The 12,556-nt window shown below is 40.7% G+C and overlaps 1 protein-coding gene across 1 annotated transcript in view; it reads left to right on the top strand.

Annotated features, from left to right (window-relative positions):
• The window catches only part of Atp8b4 (ATPase phospholipid transporting 8B4 (putative)), a 194,211-nt gene extending 181,765 nt beyond the window's left edge, over positions 1 to 12,446 (top strand). Inside the window, 4 exon segments of the mRNA XM_017797827.2 lie at positions 5,401 to 5,539; positions 8,050 to 8,180; positions 10,440 to 10,643; positions 10,645 to 12,446. Of these exon segments, the coding sequence (XP_017653316.1) occupies positions 5,401 to 5,539; positions 8,050 to 8,180; positions 10,440 to 10,643; positions 10,645 to 10,722 (552 nt within the window). The 3' untranslated portion in view covers positions 10,723 to 12,446.
• Positions 12,447 to 12,556: the final 110 nt, after the last annotated feature.

Raw genomic sequence — 12,556 nt, 5'->3', positions numbered from 1 at the left:
CACTAGATAGTAGATAGGCTGACTAGATTCACCAGAAGGGCAAGCAGTGGGGAATGGCTGGGGGTGCCGACAACACTGCAGACAGTAACAGGGATATCAGAGTATAAGGGCTCTAGTGGGGGGAGGGAGGAGGGCGCTATCTTCATGAAAGTACTTAAACCTTAGAGTGATGGGTTTATAGATATTAGAACTGCAGTTCAAAGACCTCTAGATAGGCTGACTAGATTCACCAGAAGGGCAAGCAGTGGGGAATGGCTGGGGGTGCCGACAACACTGCAGACAGTAGCAGGGATATCAGAGTATAAGGGCTCTAGTGGGGGGAGGGAGGCTATGGGAGGGCGCTATCTGGGAAGTGGGTGTAAAAAAAATAAATTAATTAAAAAAATTAAACAATCAAAAAACACTGCAGTTCATTGTAGCTGACTGTGTCTGCTTCTCGAGGTGATGAGCATGAATCAGTCTAAAAGAGAACAAGGACTTCCTTTGCGTATATGTGGGTGTGTGCATGTGTGTGGGGGTGTGCTTGCCTGCATCGTGCTTGTGGAGGCCAGAGGTTGATTTTAGGGTATCTTCCTCAGTCACTTCGCCACCTCATTTTTGGACCAGGGTGCCTCCCTGAACCTGGGACTCGCTGTTTCAGCTGTCTAGTGAGCCCCTGGGGTCTGCTGTCTCTGCCTTCTCAGTACTGGGGTTATAGGCATGTGATGCCGTGTTCAGCTTTTTACATGAGTGCTGGGGTTCTGAACTCAGGTCCTTATACATATACAAGTGCTTTACCTACCGGGCTGTCTCTTCACCCTCAGGACTTTCCCTTTTAAAGTGATCTATTTTTGAATATTTTATGTGTATGAGTGTATTGCCTGCATGTATGTAAGTGTACTCCTGCCATGCAGTGCCTGTGGAGTCATAAGAGGGTGTTGGATTCCCCTGGAAATGGAGTTACAGCACTCCATGTGGGTGTTGGGATTCGAACCCAGATCCTCTGCAAGAACAGATGATGCTCTTAACTACTGAGCCATCTCTCTGGCTCCAGGACTTTCTTTTTTAACTATACATTTTGAGATGAAATTAGGAAGCTTTAATAAATAACAAGATGTGGAGAATTAACATTAGGTGTTTATATATAACCTTCATGTTTGTGGAAATGTAACAATCACTTCTTCAGGTTGGATATTATGTATAAAGAGAAATGATTGGGGGTTGGAAATATAGTTCAGTGGTCGAGTGATTTGCTACCCTACTCAAGGCCCTGGGATGGAGGCCCTGTACCAAAAAGAATTAGCTCAACAGGTTGACACATGCCTGTTATCCCAGCACCCAAGAGACTGTAGAAGGAAGATTTCTGAGTGGCTTAGGGCTGGTTTTCAGTGTGAGACCCTGTCTCAAAATGCCATACTATGATTTCCTTCTTGTGTTTGAAGAAGAAACATGCCAAAGGGTAACAGAAATTTCTTATAATTTAAGACTTAATAACTTCCAGGTTTTACAGTGAAATCTGAGCTTATTTGGCTATATGCTCTTTTCAAATCTCTCAAGAGGCTCCATGCTATATCCAAATGGCAAATTTGAGGAAATGCCTCTGATGGGCATGGTTTTGATGTTCCATTGGTTTTGCTTTGTAGGTATCCCTAATTGTGTTTTTTGACTTGTTTTCTAATACAGTTGTAGTCAATCTTCTAGATGCTCAGAGTTCACACAAACTCTATTAATATCTGAAGCACAGGATGGATATAGCAAGTGATGTAACCTCTGTTTTATTTTGTTTGATTACTGAGCAAACTATTAAGAATCAGGCGAGCTCTTTGTCCCGAGTACTAGTCACACATGTCCATTTCCTTAGTATTGAATAAACAAGGGACATGTTGAAAGGAAATTTTCTGTCTACCGATCCTATCAGAAAAAGACATTTCGTCTGAGTGTACCCAGTCCTTAGTAAAGAATCATTACAACTGATTTGCTTTTTGAGATTATATCTACAGTTTCAAACATACCATGGTCAGTTTTCAAACAGCCTGAGGAACAGTGTCCTGTACTGAGTTCAGGACAGCAGACCCAGCCATGTGCTTTGTCTGAGGAAGTTCACATGTGAAGTTCTGAAACCTTCCAAAGCAAGGCACCACAGGAGAGCCTTCAGTACCACCTGGCCTCCACCCCCAACTTCCTGCTTCACACAGGACTTAGGTCAGAAGTGCACCTGTAGGAAATTTAGAAAAAGCATGAAAGTACAGAGAAAAATTAAAATTCACACATAATCCCACATCAATATCAGCATAGAAAAACAATGGAACTCAATTCTATGTAATTTTATGTTTCCCACTGAAGTTCGTGTCTTGAGCGTTCATCTTGCTCCTGAATCCTTCTCTGAAACACGCCTTTTCATGGCTGTAATACTTCCACATATGAACATGCCATAATTTTCAACCAGGATGCTGTTAGATTGCTTCTACATTTTCACTATGAAAAAATAACACAGCGGCAAACTTTCATATGCATAATTTTTGATATGAATCTTAATTGCCTTTGGGTTTATTCTTGAAAGGGAAATTCTGGGTTCAAGGATATAGGGAAGCTTAAAGTTCTTTTTATCCTGTTGCAAAATGCCTTTCCAGGCATATTGTTTTCAGCCTGCTGCTCTTAGCTAGACCTTCACCAAAACAGAGCATTACTCAATTTACAATGTTAAGTTCACAGACTTTTGCTGACTGGGAAATAATTAATATATGCTGAAATTTTTTTTAATTTCCTTTGATTTATTTTATTTTATGTATATGAGTGTTATGCCTGCATGTGTGTAAGTGCATCCATGTTATGCATTGCCCGTGGAGGACAGAAGAGGGCGTCAGATCCCCTGGAACTAGAGTTATGGACAATTGTTAGCTGCCATGAGGGTGCTGGGTTTTGAACCTGGGTCGTCTTCAAGAACGGCCAGTGCTCTTAACCACTGAGCTATCTCTCCAATCCCCTGAAAATGTTGTTTAAATTCACTATTCAAGTAGGAATAATTTTTCAAAATCATTTTTTATATTTTATTTTTATTTATTATTTTTATTTTATGTGTATGAATGTATTGCCTGCATGTAGGTAAGTGCATCCGTGTTGTGCAATGCCCGCAGAGGACAGAAGAAGCTGTCGGATCCCCTGGAGCTGGAGTTTCGGACAGTTGTTAGCTGCTATGTGGGTGCTGGTATTCAAACCCGGGTCCTCTGCAAGAACAGCCAGTGTTCTTAACTGCTGAGCCATCTCTCCAGCCCCTCAAAATCATTTTTTAAAAGATAATTGTGGGTTTGCAGAAGAGTTATAGATACAGAAAACACTGTTTCTGAATTTGATCACCTAGCTGCTATGATCACCTGGCTATGATGCATCTATAAAAACCAGCATCAATACTAAACTGTTACCTGAACTATGGGCTTGGTTTAGGGTTCCCTAGTTTATCTATTAATAGCATTTTTGTGTATCCCATACAGGATCCCACATTGTGCTTAATATGACAATTAGTCTATTAAGAACCTGGGTCCTCTGCAAGAGCAGCTAGTGCTCTTAACTGCTGAGTCACCTCTCCAGCCCCAAATAAACTCATTTTTGCAGTTGTGTTAATATCCTCTCCTTGCTGTCCAAGCTTTGAATTGTTATTGTGTTAGCAATATCCGTGATCTGTAATTATCCAGTTGTTATTTAAGTACTGCTGATACTGTAGACCAAGATTTAGTGAATCTCTCTCTCTCTCTCTCTCTCTCTCTCTCTCTCTCTCTCTCTCTTTCACTATGTAGCCCTGGCTGGCCTGGAACTCACAGAGATCTGTCTGCTTCTGCCTCCTGAATGCTGGGATTAAAGATATGCACCACAGCCAGCTCTATTTCTTTCTTTCTTTCTTCCTTTCTTCTCTTTTATTCTTTCTTCCTTTCTCTCTCTTTTTCTTTCTTCTTCTTCCTCCTCCTCCTCTTCCTTCTTTTTCTTCTTCCTCCTCCTCCTCTTCTTTTTTGGTGTTTTCAGAAAGGGTCTCACTATGAAGCCCTGGCTGGTTTAGAACTCACTGTATAGACCAGGTTAGCCTTGAACTCACAGAGATTCTCCTGCTTCTGCATCCTGAGTTCTGGGATTAAAACTGTGCCCTACACAGTCCTCTAATTCTCTTATAATATCAAGTTTCCCAGACATTTGAATTATAAAATGCTCCTTTAACATAAAAAAAGAATATAAAATTGTTTAACTACTGTTAAGATTAGTTTAACTCTTTCCATGCCTTTGCTTCAAAGGGCAAACAAACATACACATTCAACAGAAGGAGATCATGGTTCCTCATATTGTTATGTAATGTGCTTTTCTTACTTAATGGGATATTCAGGACAGCTGCACAAATCAACACATAAAGGCCTTTTTTCCCATTTTATGTTTAATTAAGTATACTTTTGATTTAATTACAACATTAATGATATCATTACTGAATATTTTCTCATTATTTTTATTAAATATTAATTTTGCTCTTTGCTAATTTTGTGTGTATATGATATATTCTGATTACTCTCTGCCCCATCCCCACTTAAGCTTTAAACCCCTAGTCTTCTCCCTCTGTTCTTTCATACCATGTGTTTGACTGTTATCCCCCCAGTTAAGACTTCCTCCTCTCCTTCTCATGGACATTTTCTGACTTTTTGATCTCTACAGACATTCTAAGTTAATCATACAAATCTATGAATGCAAAGCTAGAATCTACATATGAGAGAGAATATGCAATATTTGTCTTTCTGGGCCTGGGTTCTCACTTAGTGCAGTATTTTCCATTTCCATCCATTTTCCTCCAATTTTCTTAATTTTATTTTCTTTACAACTGAATAAAATTGAGTTTTGTATATGTACCACATTTATATGCATATGAATGTTTTGCTCACATGTAAATGCACCAGTGTCATGCAATGCCGGTGGAGGCCAGAAGAGGGCATTGGATGCCCTGGAACTGGACTGATGGATGGTTATTAGCCATCATGTGGGTGCTGGGAACTGAACCCAAGTCCTCTGTAAGAGCAGCCAGTGCTCTTAACCACTTAGCCATTTCTCCAGCCCTTCCAGTAGAAATGTTTTGATAGCAATTTAGAAATTGACTTTAAATTTATAAAATAATTCTCTTTCCTTATTTCTTATTTTAAACACACACACACACACACACACACACACACACACACACACCATTTTATCTCCTGATATGGTTTCGGCCTTGGCAGATATAATAGCCTATGTATCTCAGCTCTAATCAGTTATTTACCATGTGTCATTCTCTGTGTATGTGCAGAAAGTGGGGACTCCTGTGGTTGGCCCAGCAGTTCCGGAGGAAGTATCATGGGGTTCAGTGACACTCTTTCATGTCTCAAAGAGCCTTCCTTTTGTGTTTGACTTTATTTACAGATAGCCTTGGACACCAGTTACTGGACTGTCATTAATCATGTCTTTATCTGGGGCAGTGTTGCTACTTATTTCTTCATTTTACTTACAATGCATAGTAATGGTGTCTTTGGAATCTTCCCAAATCAGTTTCCATTTGTTGGTAAGTGAATCCTGCATTTTTTGAGGCCTCATGTCATGCTGCTATTTCTTTCTTTCTTTCTTTCTTTCTTTCTTTCTTTCTTTCTTTCTTTCTTTCTTTCTTTCTTTTTTTTTCTCTTTTTGTAACTTATTTTTTACGTTGTGTGGGACTCCAAAAGACAATCTCTTCCCCTGGGAATTGACTTAGGTCTGAAGCCTTCCAGACTTGAAAGGGGTTCCGAGAGATCCTTAGTCTCCCTGCCAGATGCAGAATAATCATTACAATAGGAGCTTGTAGGTTTTCGACAACCCAGATGTAGTAGGCTGTCCCCTTGAAAGAAAAGCATAACATATACCTTGGGACTGTCATACTACCTGTGACAAGTGTGCATTATACAGAGAAAAGAGGAAGAAATGTCTAACTCTCCTTGTACCGTATCACACCAGCTTATCTGTCAATGTTTCGTACATAGAAATTATTTAACTGAGATAAGAAAGAAATGATTCCTGGCAAGACCATGGACCTTTACACAAGAAGAGCTATTAATATACTTTCTCAAAAGACTGGGATTCTGTAGTATATGTGGATAAGCAAAAGATTTTTCTGAGTTTATCTCAACAAACTAGAAAGGAGCGATGTACAACCTCTGTGAGTTCAAGCAGGCTGTGCTGCATAACTGTAGAAAACAATTCTCATAAGCCTGACCTGTATAGGAAGTGTCACAGAATCAGCTATAAAGTGGACGTTTCCACTGAAGCAAAGGAGCCTGAAATTCTGTTTCCATTCAGATGTGCATGCACACTCGAACATTGCTCTTCAGCTCTGTCTCTCCCTGCATGTACAGGAAAAGCTTCAAATCATACCAGTCTTACTCAGCATACCGTGTTAATACTTTGTTGACCAAAAGATTCCAACCATGTAGAGACATGTTGGTCAGGAATAAGAATGAGCCTGTTAGGAAAGGAAGACTCCAGAGTTATTTTTAAGTTTTGTTTTATTTATTTACTTTTGTATCACCAGATCTGAAAGTTTCGTCCGTTTCCAGCCATGAGAGCATTCTAACATGCATAATGGGGCTGTTACAACTGGAGAAAGTGGTCTGTGGGGGACCAGCCTTTTCATTTAAGCACATATCATTCCATAAATTAATTCCTGAGCTCCAACAAGACTTTACAAAAGTTAGATCAACAGTGGGGTTTAGGAAAAAAAAAAAAAGTTTTTTCCCCTTCATCCCAAGTGTGGTTTTAAAGCGAAGCTTGTTTTTCCCAGCCTTGCCTGAGGGTTACTGAGCTTCAAGGAGCTCCAAAAGACATTTAATTGATTGAATCAAGTTTGGTTCTGTCCATGGCTTACGGCAACTGGAGTCAGCTGCCCTTTGGTAGGCAGATTCTACCCTCCAACCCAGAAAAAGCAGACATACCAATCAGTAACCAAGTTTTCATACCCAAAGCCCATTCAAATGGGGTTAAATGTGAGCTCTGGAATGGATCTGGCTGATTGGAGGTATCAAGATAAATCCTAAGAAATGAACAGGGACAGAAATTTACTTTAGAGGGATGAGCAGGGATGGTATCTTCCCATGGAATTTGCCTGTCCACATTTACTTCCCTGCCTTTAGACAGACGTTAACACATGTGAGGTGTGAGTATAAAGTCAGGAATCTGGCTTCAGGGTTAGCAATGAGTTTCACAGCCCTGAGGGCTCTCAGGGAAGGGGCACCCTTTTCACCAACCCAGTAATCTCCTTTGTCTCCTTATAACTTTAAGTATCTTATAACCAAGAGAACTTCAAAGAGATAGCAAGATCCTTTGAGGCAGGTTTTTTGGGCCATTGCCTAGAATTTCAGTTTGGCTTTGTAATAGATACAGCTTACCCCTAAGACATAGTTGGTTAGTAAGATCATTATTTGCGGATGATCAGAAATTTTTTATCTACTCATTTATTCAGGGATTCATAAAGGCAAGTGTATCTTTTAAGAATAATGTCTGAGAGCCCGAGAAATGGCTCAGTGTTTGAGCACTGGCTGCTCTTGCAGAAGACCTGGGTTCAGTTCCCAGCATCCACATGGCAACTAACAATCAGCCTTAACTCCAGTTCCAGGGGATCTGATGCCCTCTTCTGGCTTCTATGGTCATTACACACATGGATGCACTGCTTACATGCAGGCAAAACACTCATACACATAAATAATAAATAAATAAACAAATAAATGGCTGCTTTATAGCTAAGGACTCATGAGACTGAAAGAAGAAACTGGGCCTCAGGGGCAGAGCTGGTGGAGCCTGATCAGAGAAAGCTTGACTCAGGCTTGGCAGTTCCCCAGGATGTTTATTATCATTTTAAAGATTTTATGGCTTTACACTTATGTAGTTATAAGTTTAATATATTAATTATAAATTAAATTTAATGTAACAATTATAAATTAAATTTATAATTTAGTTATAATTATAAATGAATTTATATAATTATAAAGATTTTGTAATAATTCGGTCCTTTTTGTAACCAAAGTGTCTACATTTCTTTAATGGTAGGAAATGCATGGCATTCCCTGAGCCAGAAATGCATCTGGCTTGTTATTCTCTTGACAACAGTGGCATCAGTTATGCCAGTGGTGGCATTCAGATTTCTGAAGATGGAGCTATACCCAAGTCTCAGTGACAAGGTATGTTGAATCACTGTTGAGCACTTGAAAGCTGGTTTGTGCTTCTTTGATTGATGTCTTTCTCTGAGTGGAAACACAGGGTATGGCTGGAGAAATTGCCATAGACCAAGACTCAGGTACAGGGCATCTTGTCAGAGTGAATGGTGTGGTATTTATTATTACACCAACATCATAATCACCTGAACAGATAAACTGACTCTTAAGTTTTTAAGGGTGAACCCAAACTCAGAGGACACTAGTTCCTGTAGTTATCTATTGGAACATTCTGTCTCCCAGAACTGTGCTGGGATGGATCTCTCTTGTCCCTTCAACCTGTGCAGATAGAGCTTTCTAAAGTTCCTCACCTTTTGCTGATGGAACTGTCCCTGGGACACTTTTTCTCCCACTGTGTCCACGGGTCAGGCCATACCCATAATTTATTCAGAATGGTCTTTCCAGCTTCTTTGGGGAAGTACAAGTTCAAATTCAGCTGCATCCTTAATCTCCAAAGACCACCAGGTCTTTTCATCCCTAGGTCGCATTCATTCAAGGTCATGTGTTTCTCCCAGCCTCCATTGTCCAATGGGTGGGTGCCCTGCATGCAGAGCTTTGATATGTTAATCTCTAGTATGACCACATTCATTCACTATCTTTTTGGGTAGAGTAGCAAATTGAGGTTGCCAAGGAGATGCCCAGGTCATCAGACCCAAGAGCATGATTTTGCTGGGTTAATTGGAAAACATTAGTCCAGATTATGCCCCTTAATAAAAGTCATTCCTACAGGATGACACCCCACATCTTGAATGCACTAGTCCTGAGTCTCTCCAGAGAGGGGTGATAGGCTCAGTGTGGGCAGGGAGTCATATTATAAGTATTTCCTCCATGACTCTGGAAAAAAGAATTACTGGAATCTTTTTGGAGAATTGCCATAAGAGAACAAGCTACAGGGTATGTTAGGGGCCAAGTGAAAACAAGACAAGCAAGTTCTGTCTCCGGCTCATCACTTTGGTGGAAATACAGTAACAGATGCTACCTTTTGAATAACTGTAACAGAGAACAGCAGTGTAAGGGGTGGGGTAGGGAATGGGAAACTAGAAGTTAAACAGGAAGACCACATAAAAATAGTCTAGACCAGAGAATTAGATCTATCTCAATGGTCCATGAGAAGAGTACAGATACAAAAGTAGCTTAGGCTGAGACCCAGAAACAGAGAAAAGGGCCAAGGTGAGACACATTTGTAGCCAGGCCACAAGAGAAAACGTTGCTGAAGGAATGGGACCAGGGCAGTGGTGCCGAGGGACCTGAGGTGGAACGGTTCCTACCACAATGTCCTTTACATTTTGGGGCCAAATTATGAAAAGATCCACAGAGTCGCTTGTCATTTCCATCCTTTCTCATTAGTTCTGAGCTGATCCAAATCCAGAAAGTGATGGACCAGCGAAGGCAGTAAGATGGTGCTCATTTTTCCTGTGTTAAGTAGAGTTATGATTTTCTGCTTAGGGACTTTCTTCTGAGCCAAATGTCAGAATCAAACGATTTGCCAAAGCAGGGAACAAGGCCGCTTACACTAAACCTCTGGTCTTTTCACCTTTACAGGGAAGTGAAAAAATGTTGGAAATCCACCCAAACGATGTTTATTTGGTTAAAAAGGGCACACACCCATATTTGTGTATGACACACGTGCACATACACACTAAGCCAGAATAAATCACAGCCTTGAAAGTCTCATGATACTGAGCTTCTATAAAAGTGAAAAAAAATTCTGACTCTCATTTCCTTAGTTTTCTCCTAGCTTTAGTTACTAGTGACTGTGGGATCTAGAGAGCCTCTAAAACCGAGGGGAAAGATTGTTAGAGAATGGGACTGTAAATAAAATATTTCTGTACAAAACCTTGCTCCTGGTATGTTCAAGGCTCTGTGTTGTATTTCTGACACTGTTACAAAATAAAAAAATGCATACATAAATAAATAATAAAACACAAATACAAACAAAAAAGCTATCACACGACCAAGAGGTATGATATGGAGACAGTAATGAAATTTATTTGAATATTTGTTGTTTATATGAGAGTTTCTTGACAGGAATCACATCAGGTTAGTGCCTAGTGTGATCTTTTGGAAGTTCTCTGGGCTTTGAGGCTGGAACTTCCTTATACAGGGAAGGGAAATATTTTCTTACTGCAGGTGTTGTGCTTACTGGAATGACTTTCATTTTGCAGAGTGGCCAGCTGCTGGGAACACTTGGGCTCCTCATCTCACTCTGGGTCTCTTCCTTTTCAGATCCGCCGGTGGCAGAAGGCTCAGAAAAAGGCCAAGCCCACACATAGCCGAAGGCCTCAGACCCGCAGGTCAAGCTCCAGAAGGTCTGGATATGCCTTCGCTCACCAGGAGGGCTATGGAGAGCTTATCACATCTGGAAAAAATATGCGCACTCAAAATCTACCCCCAACATCAGGGGTGGAAAAGATGCTTTATAATAACGCTTAGCTGGGTTGAAAATTTATGTGAGAAAACCGCAGACACAGTGAACAGTTTTAGTCAGGAGAAAACAGTGAGACTGTGAGTGGAGGTAAATTTGAACCACTTTATCTAGGGCTGCGATTCAGCTGCTCAGGGGCCAGGAGCAGGGCACATTGCCTCCTTTAACTTAAATCTGTGGTAAACAACTGCCAGTGCCTGTTAAATACAGGGTGCTGTCCAGGAAACCAGGCCAGAGGGGGCACTGCCCAATTTGTGATTTGGTGGATCAAGGCCTCCTGGGATGAACACAGATTTTTATTAACCGAGACACCAATGGAACTGAACTTTTAATATTGTTTATGGAGCAAAGCTTGTACATCAGCTAATATACTGAACGGATCCTGGGTATATGAATGGGTACATTCAAACAGTGTATATCTGAGTTGGAAAACACTTGCTGACAGGTAAACAGTACTCAAAGAGCAGCCTTTCCCAGATGCAATTTCAGAAGTGTGCTTTGGTGCCGTCAGACCCTCGGTTACTCTCTAGTCTTGATATCTGGCTGTCTGTTCATCCAGGACAACAAACTTTGCATGCCTGAAGAGGACAAAGACCTTTGGTATTCTCTGTTTTCCTATCAGTCTTGGAAAAAAGGAGACTGAATGTCTTCAGAGAGATAGGCTGCCAGTTTGGACAAATTATACAGGAAGCTTTCAGACTGTGTCACAAAAGGATGAAAAGTCGGAATGGCTCTCTAGAAAGTATTTTGGTGTTTCAGTGACCTTTATCACAGTCTCAGAAGTAACAGTAACGTGCTGAGCATCAGCCACAGCAGTAATGGAGCCAGCACCACAGAGGAATGCTACACATGATGTTAGTATTCCATAGAGCCTGTGGGCAAATGGCTTCCCAGTTTTAAAAACTTGAGAATTGCAAAGAATGAGTCAACAGGCAGTCTCTTCCATTATCATTTGTTCAGGTTTAGGCCATTTAGACTTAATTCCTTTTAATATCCAGCTGTTATGTTTACAAATCAAATGTATAAGTGTATATATGAAGCTGATTTCTTATGTAGACCTAGCAGCCAAAATTTGGGATCTGCATATGTATGTATACGTGAGTCACTAGTCTATTTCCTGCATAAGGCTTGTGTTCAACCTGCCATCCTGCCACTTCCTCTGTAACCTGGGTAGGTTGTGCCTTTTCTGAGATTGTGTCTTCCTCTACAGAAAGAAAGGACACCACCTACCTCATGAGGCTGATGACTGTCAAAGCACAGGTTATCAAATCATTAGAAACCTAATCCTCATATGAACGTGTGAGTCAGGCTCCAGCTGGCTCATCATCAGAACAATTTGAAAAGAATACGAAGAGCTAGAATTTCAGTAATAGATGGAAAGGCCTTGATAAACTGATGTCGCCAAGCAAGATAGAAACCAAATTAAACTATAACTTTGGGAAGAAATTTCTCTACTGAATTGCTGATGAAAGAAAACTACTTTCCTCCAAGGACTCTGGTAATCCTTATGTGGAGCTGATGGAGAGAGGGCCAGTGGGATACTAATAGGTCAGTGTTCTGCCCACGTGGTCTTAATTTCTGAGCCTGGAGTAATTTCTCCTGGATGGCACCAATGAGATAATACGTATACACGAACCCAATACTTGCCTTTACCCGCAGCAAATGCTTATAGGTATTCCCTTTCTTTTGCATGCCTACCTTGAAAAGATTTTTCTAGTTGGTCTAGTGACCAACTTCATTGTGCTGGCTCATGTATTTTTTAACAGTTTTGAAAAATTTGGAAACTTTTAGTAAATCTTTTGTGACTACTGGTGTTTGATGGTTTGTTTTGTCCTTATCAGGAACTCATTGCTGAAAAGTTTTGCTACATTTGTCCACTGGTCTCAGGCTCTGTCTTTGTCTCTACCCTCTCTCTCCC

Source organism: Nannospalax galili, unplaced genomic scaffold, assembly GCF_000622305.1.
Source record: "Nannospalax galili isolate Female #2095 unplaced genomic scaffold, S.galili_v1.0 scaffold735, whole genome shotgun sequence".
NCBI lineage: Eukaryota > Metazoa > Chordata > Mammalia > Rodentia > Spalacidae > Nannospalax > Nannospalax galili.
Note: the sequence above shows the minus strand (reverse complement) of the source record. Positions and strands in the feature narration are given on the sequence as shown.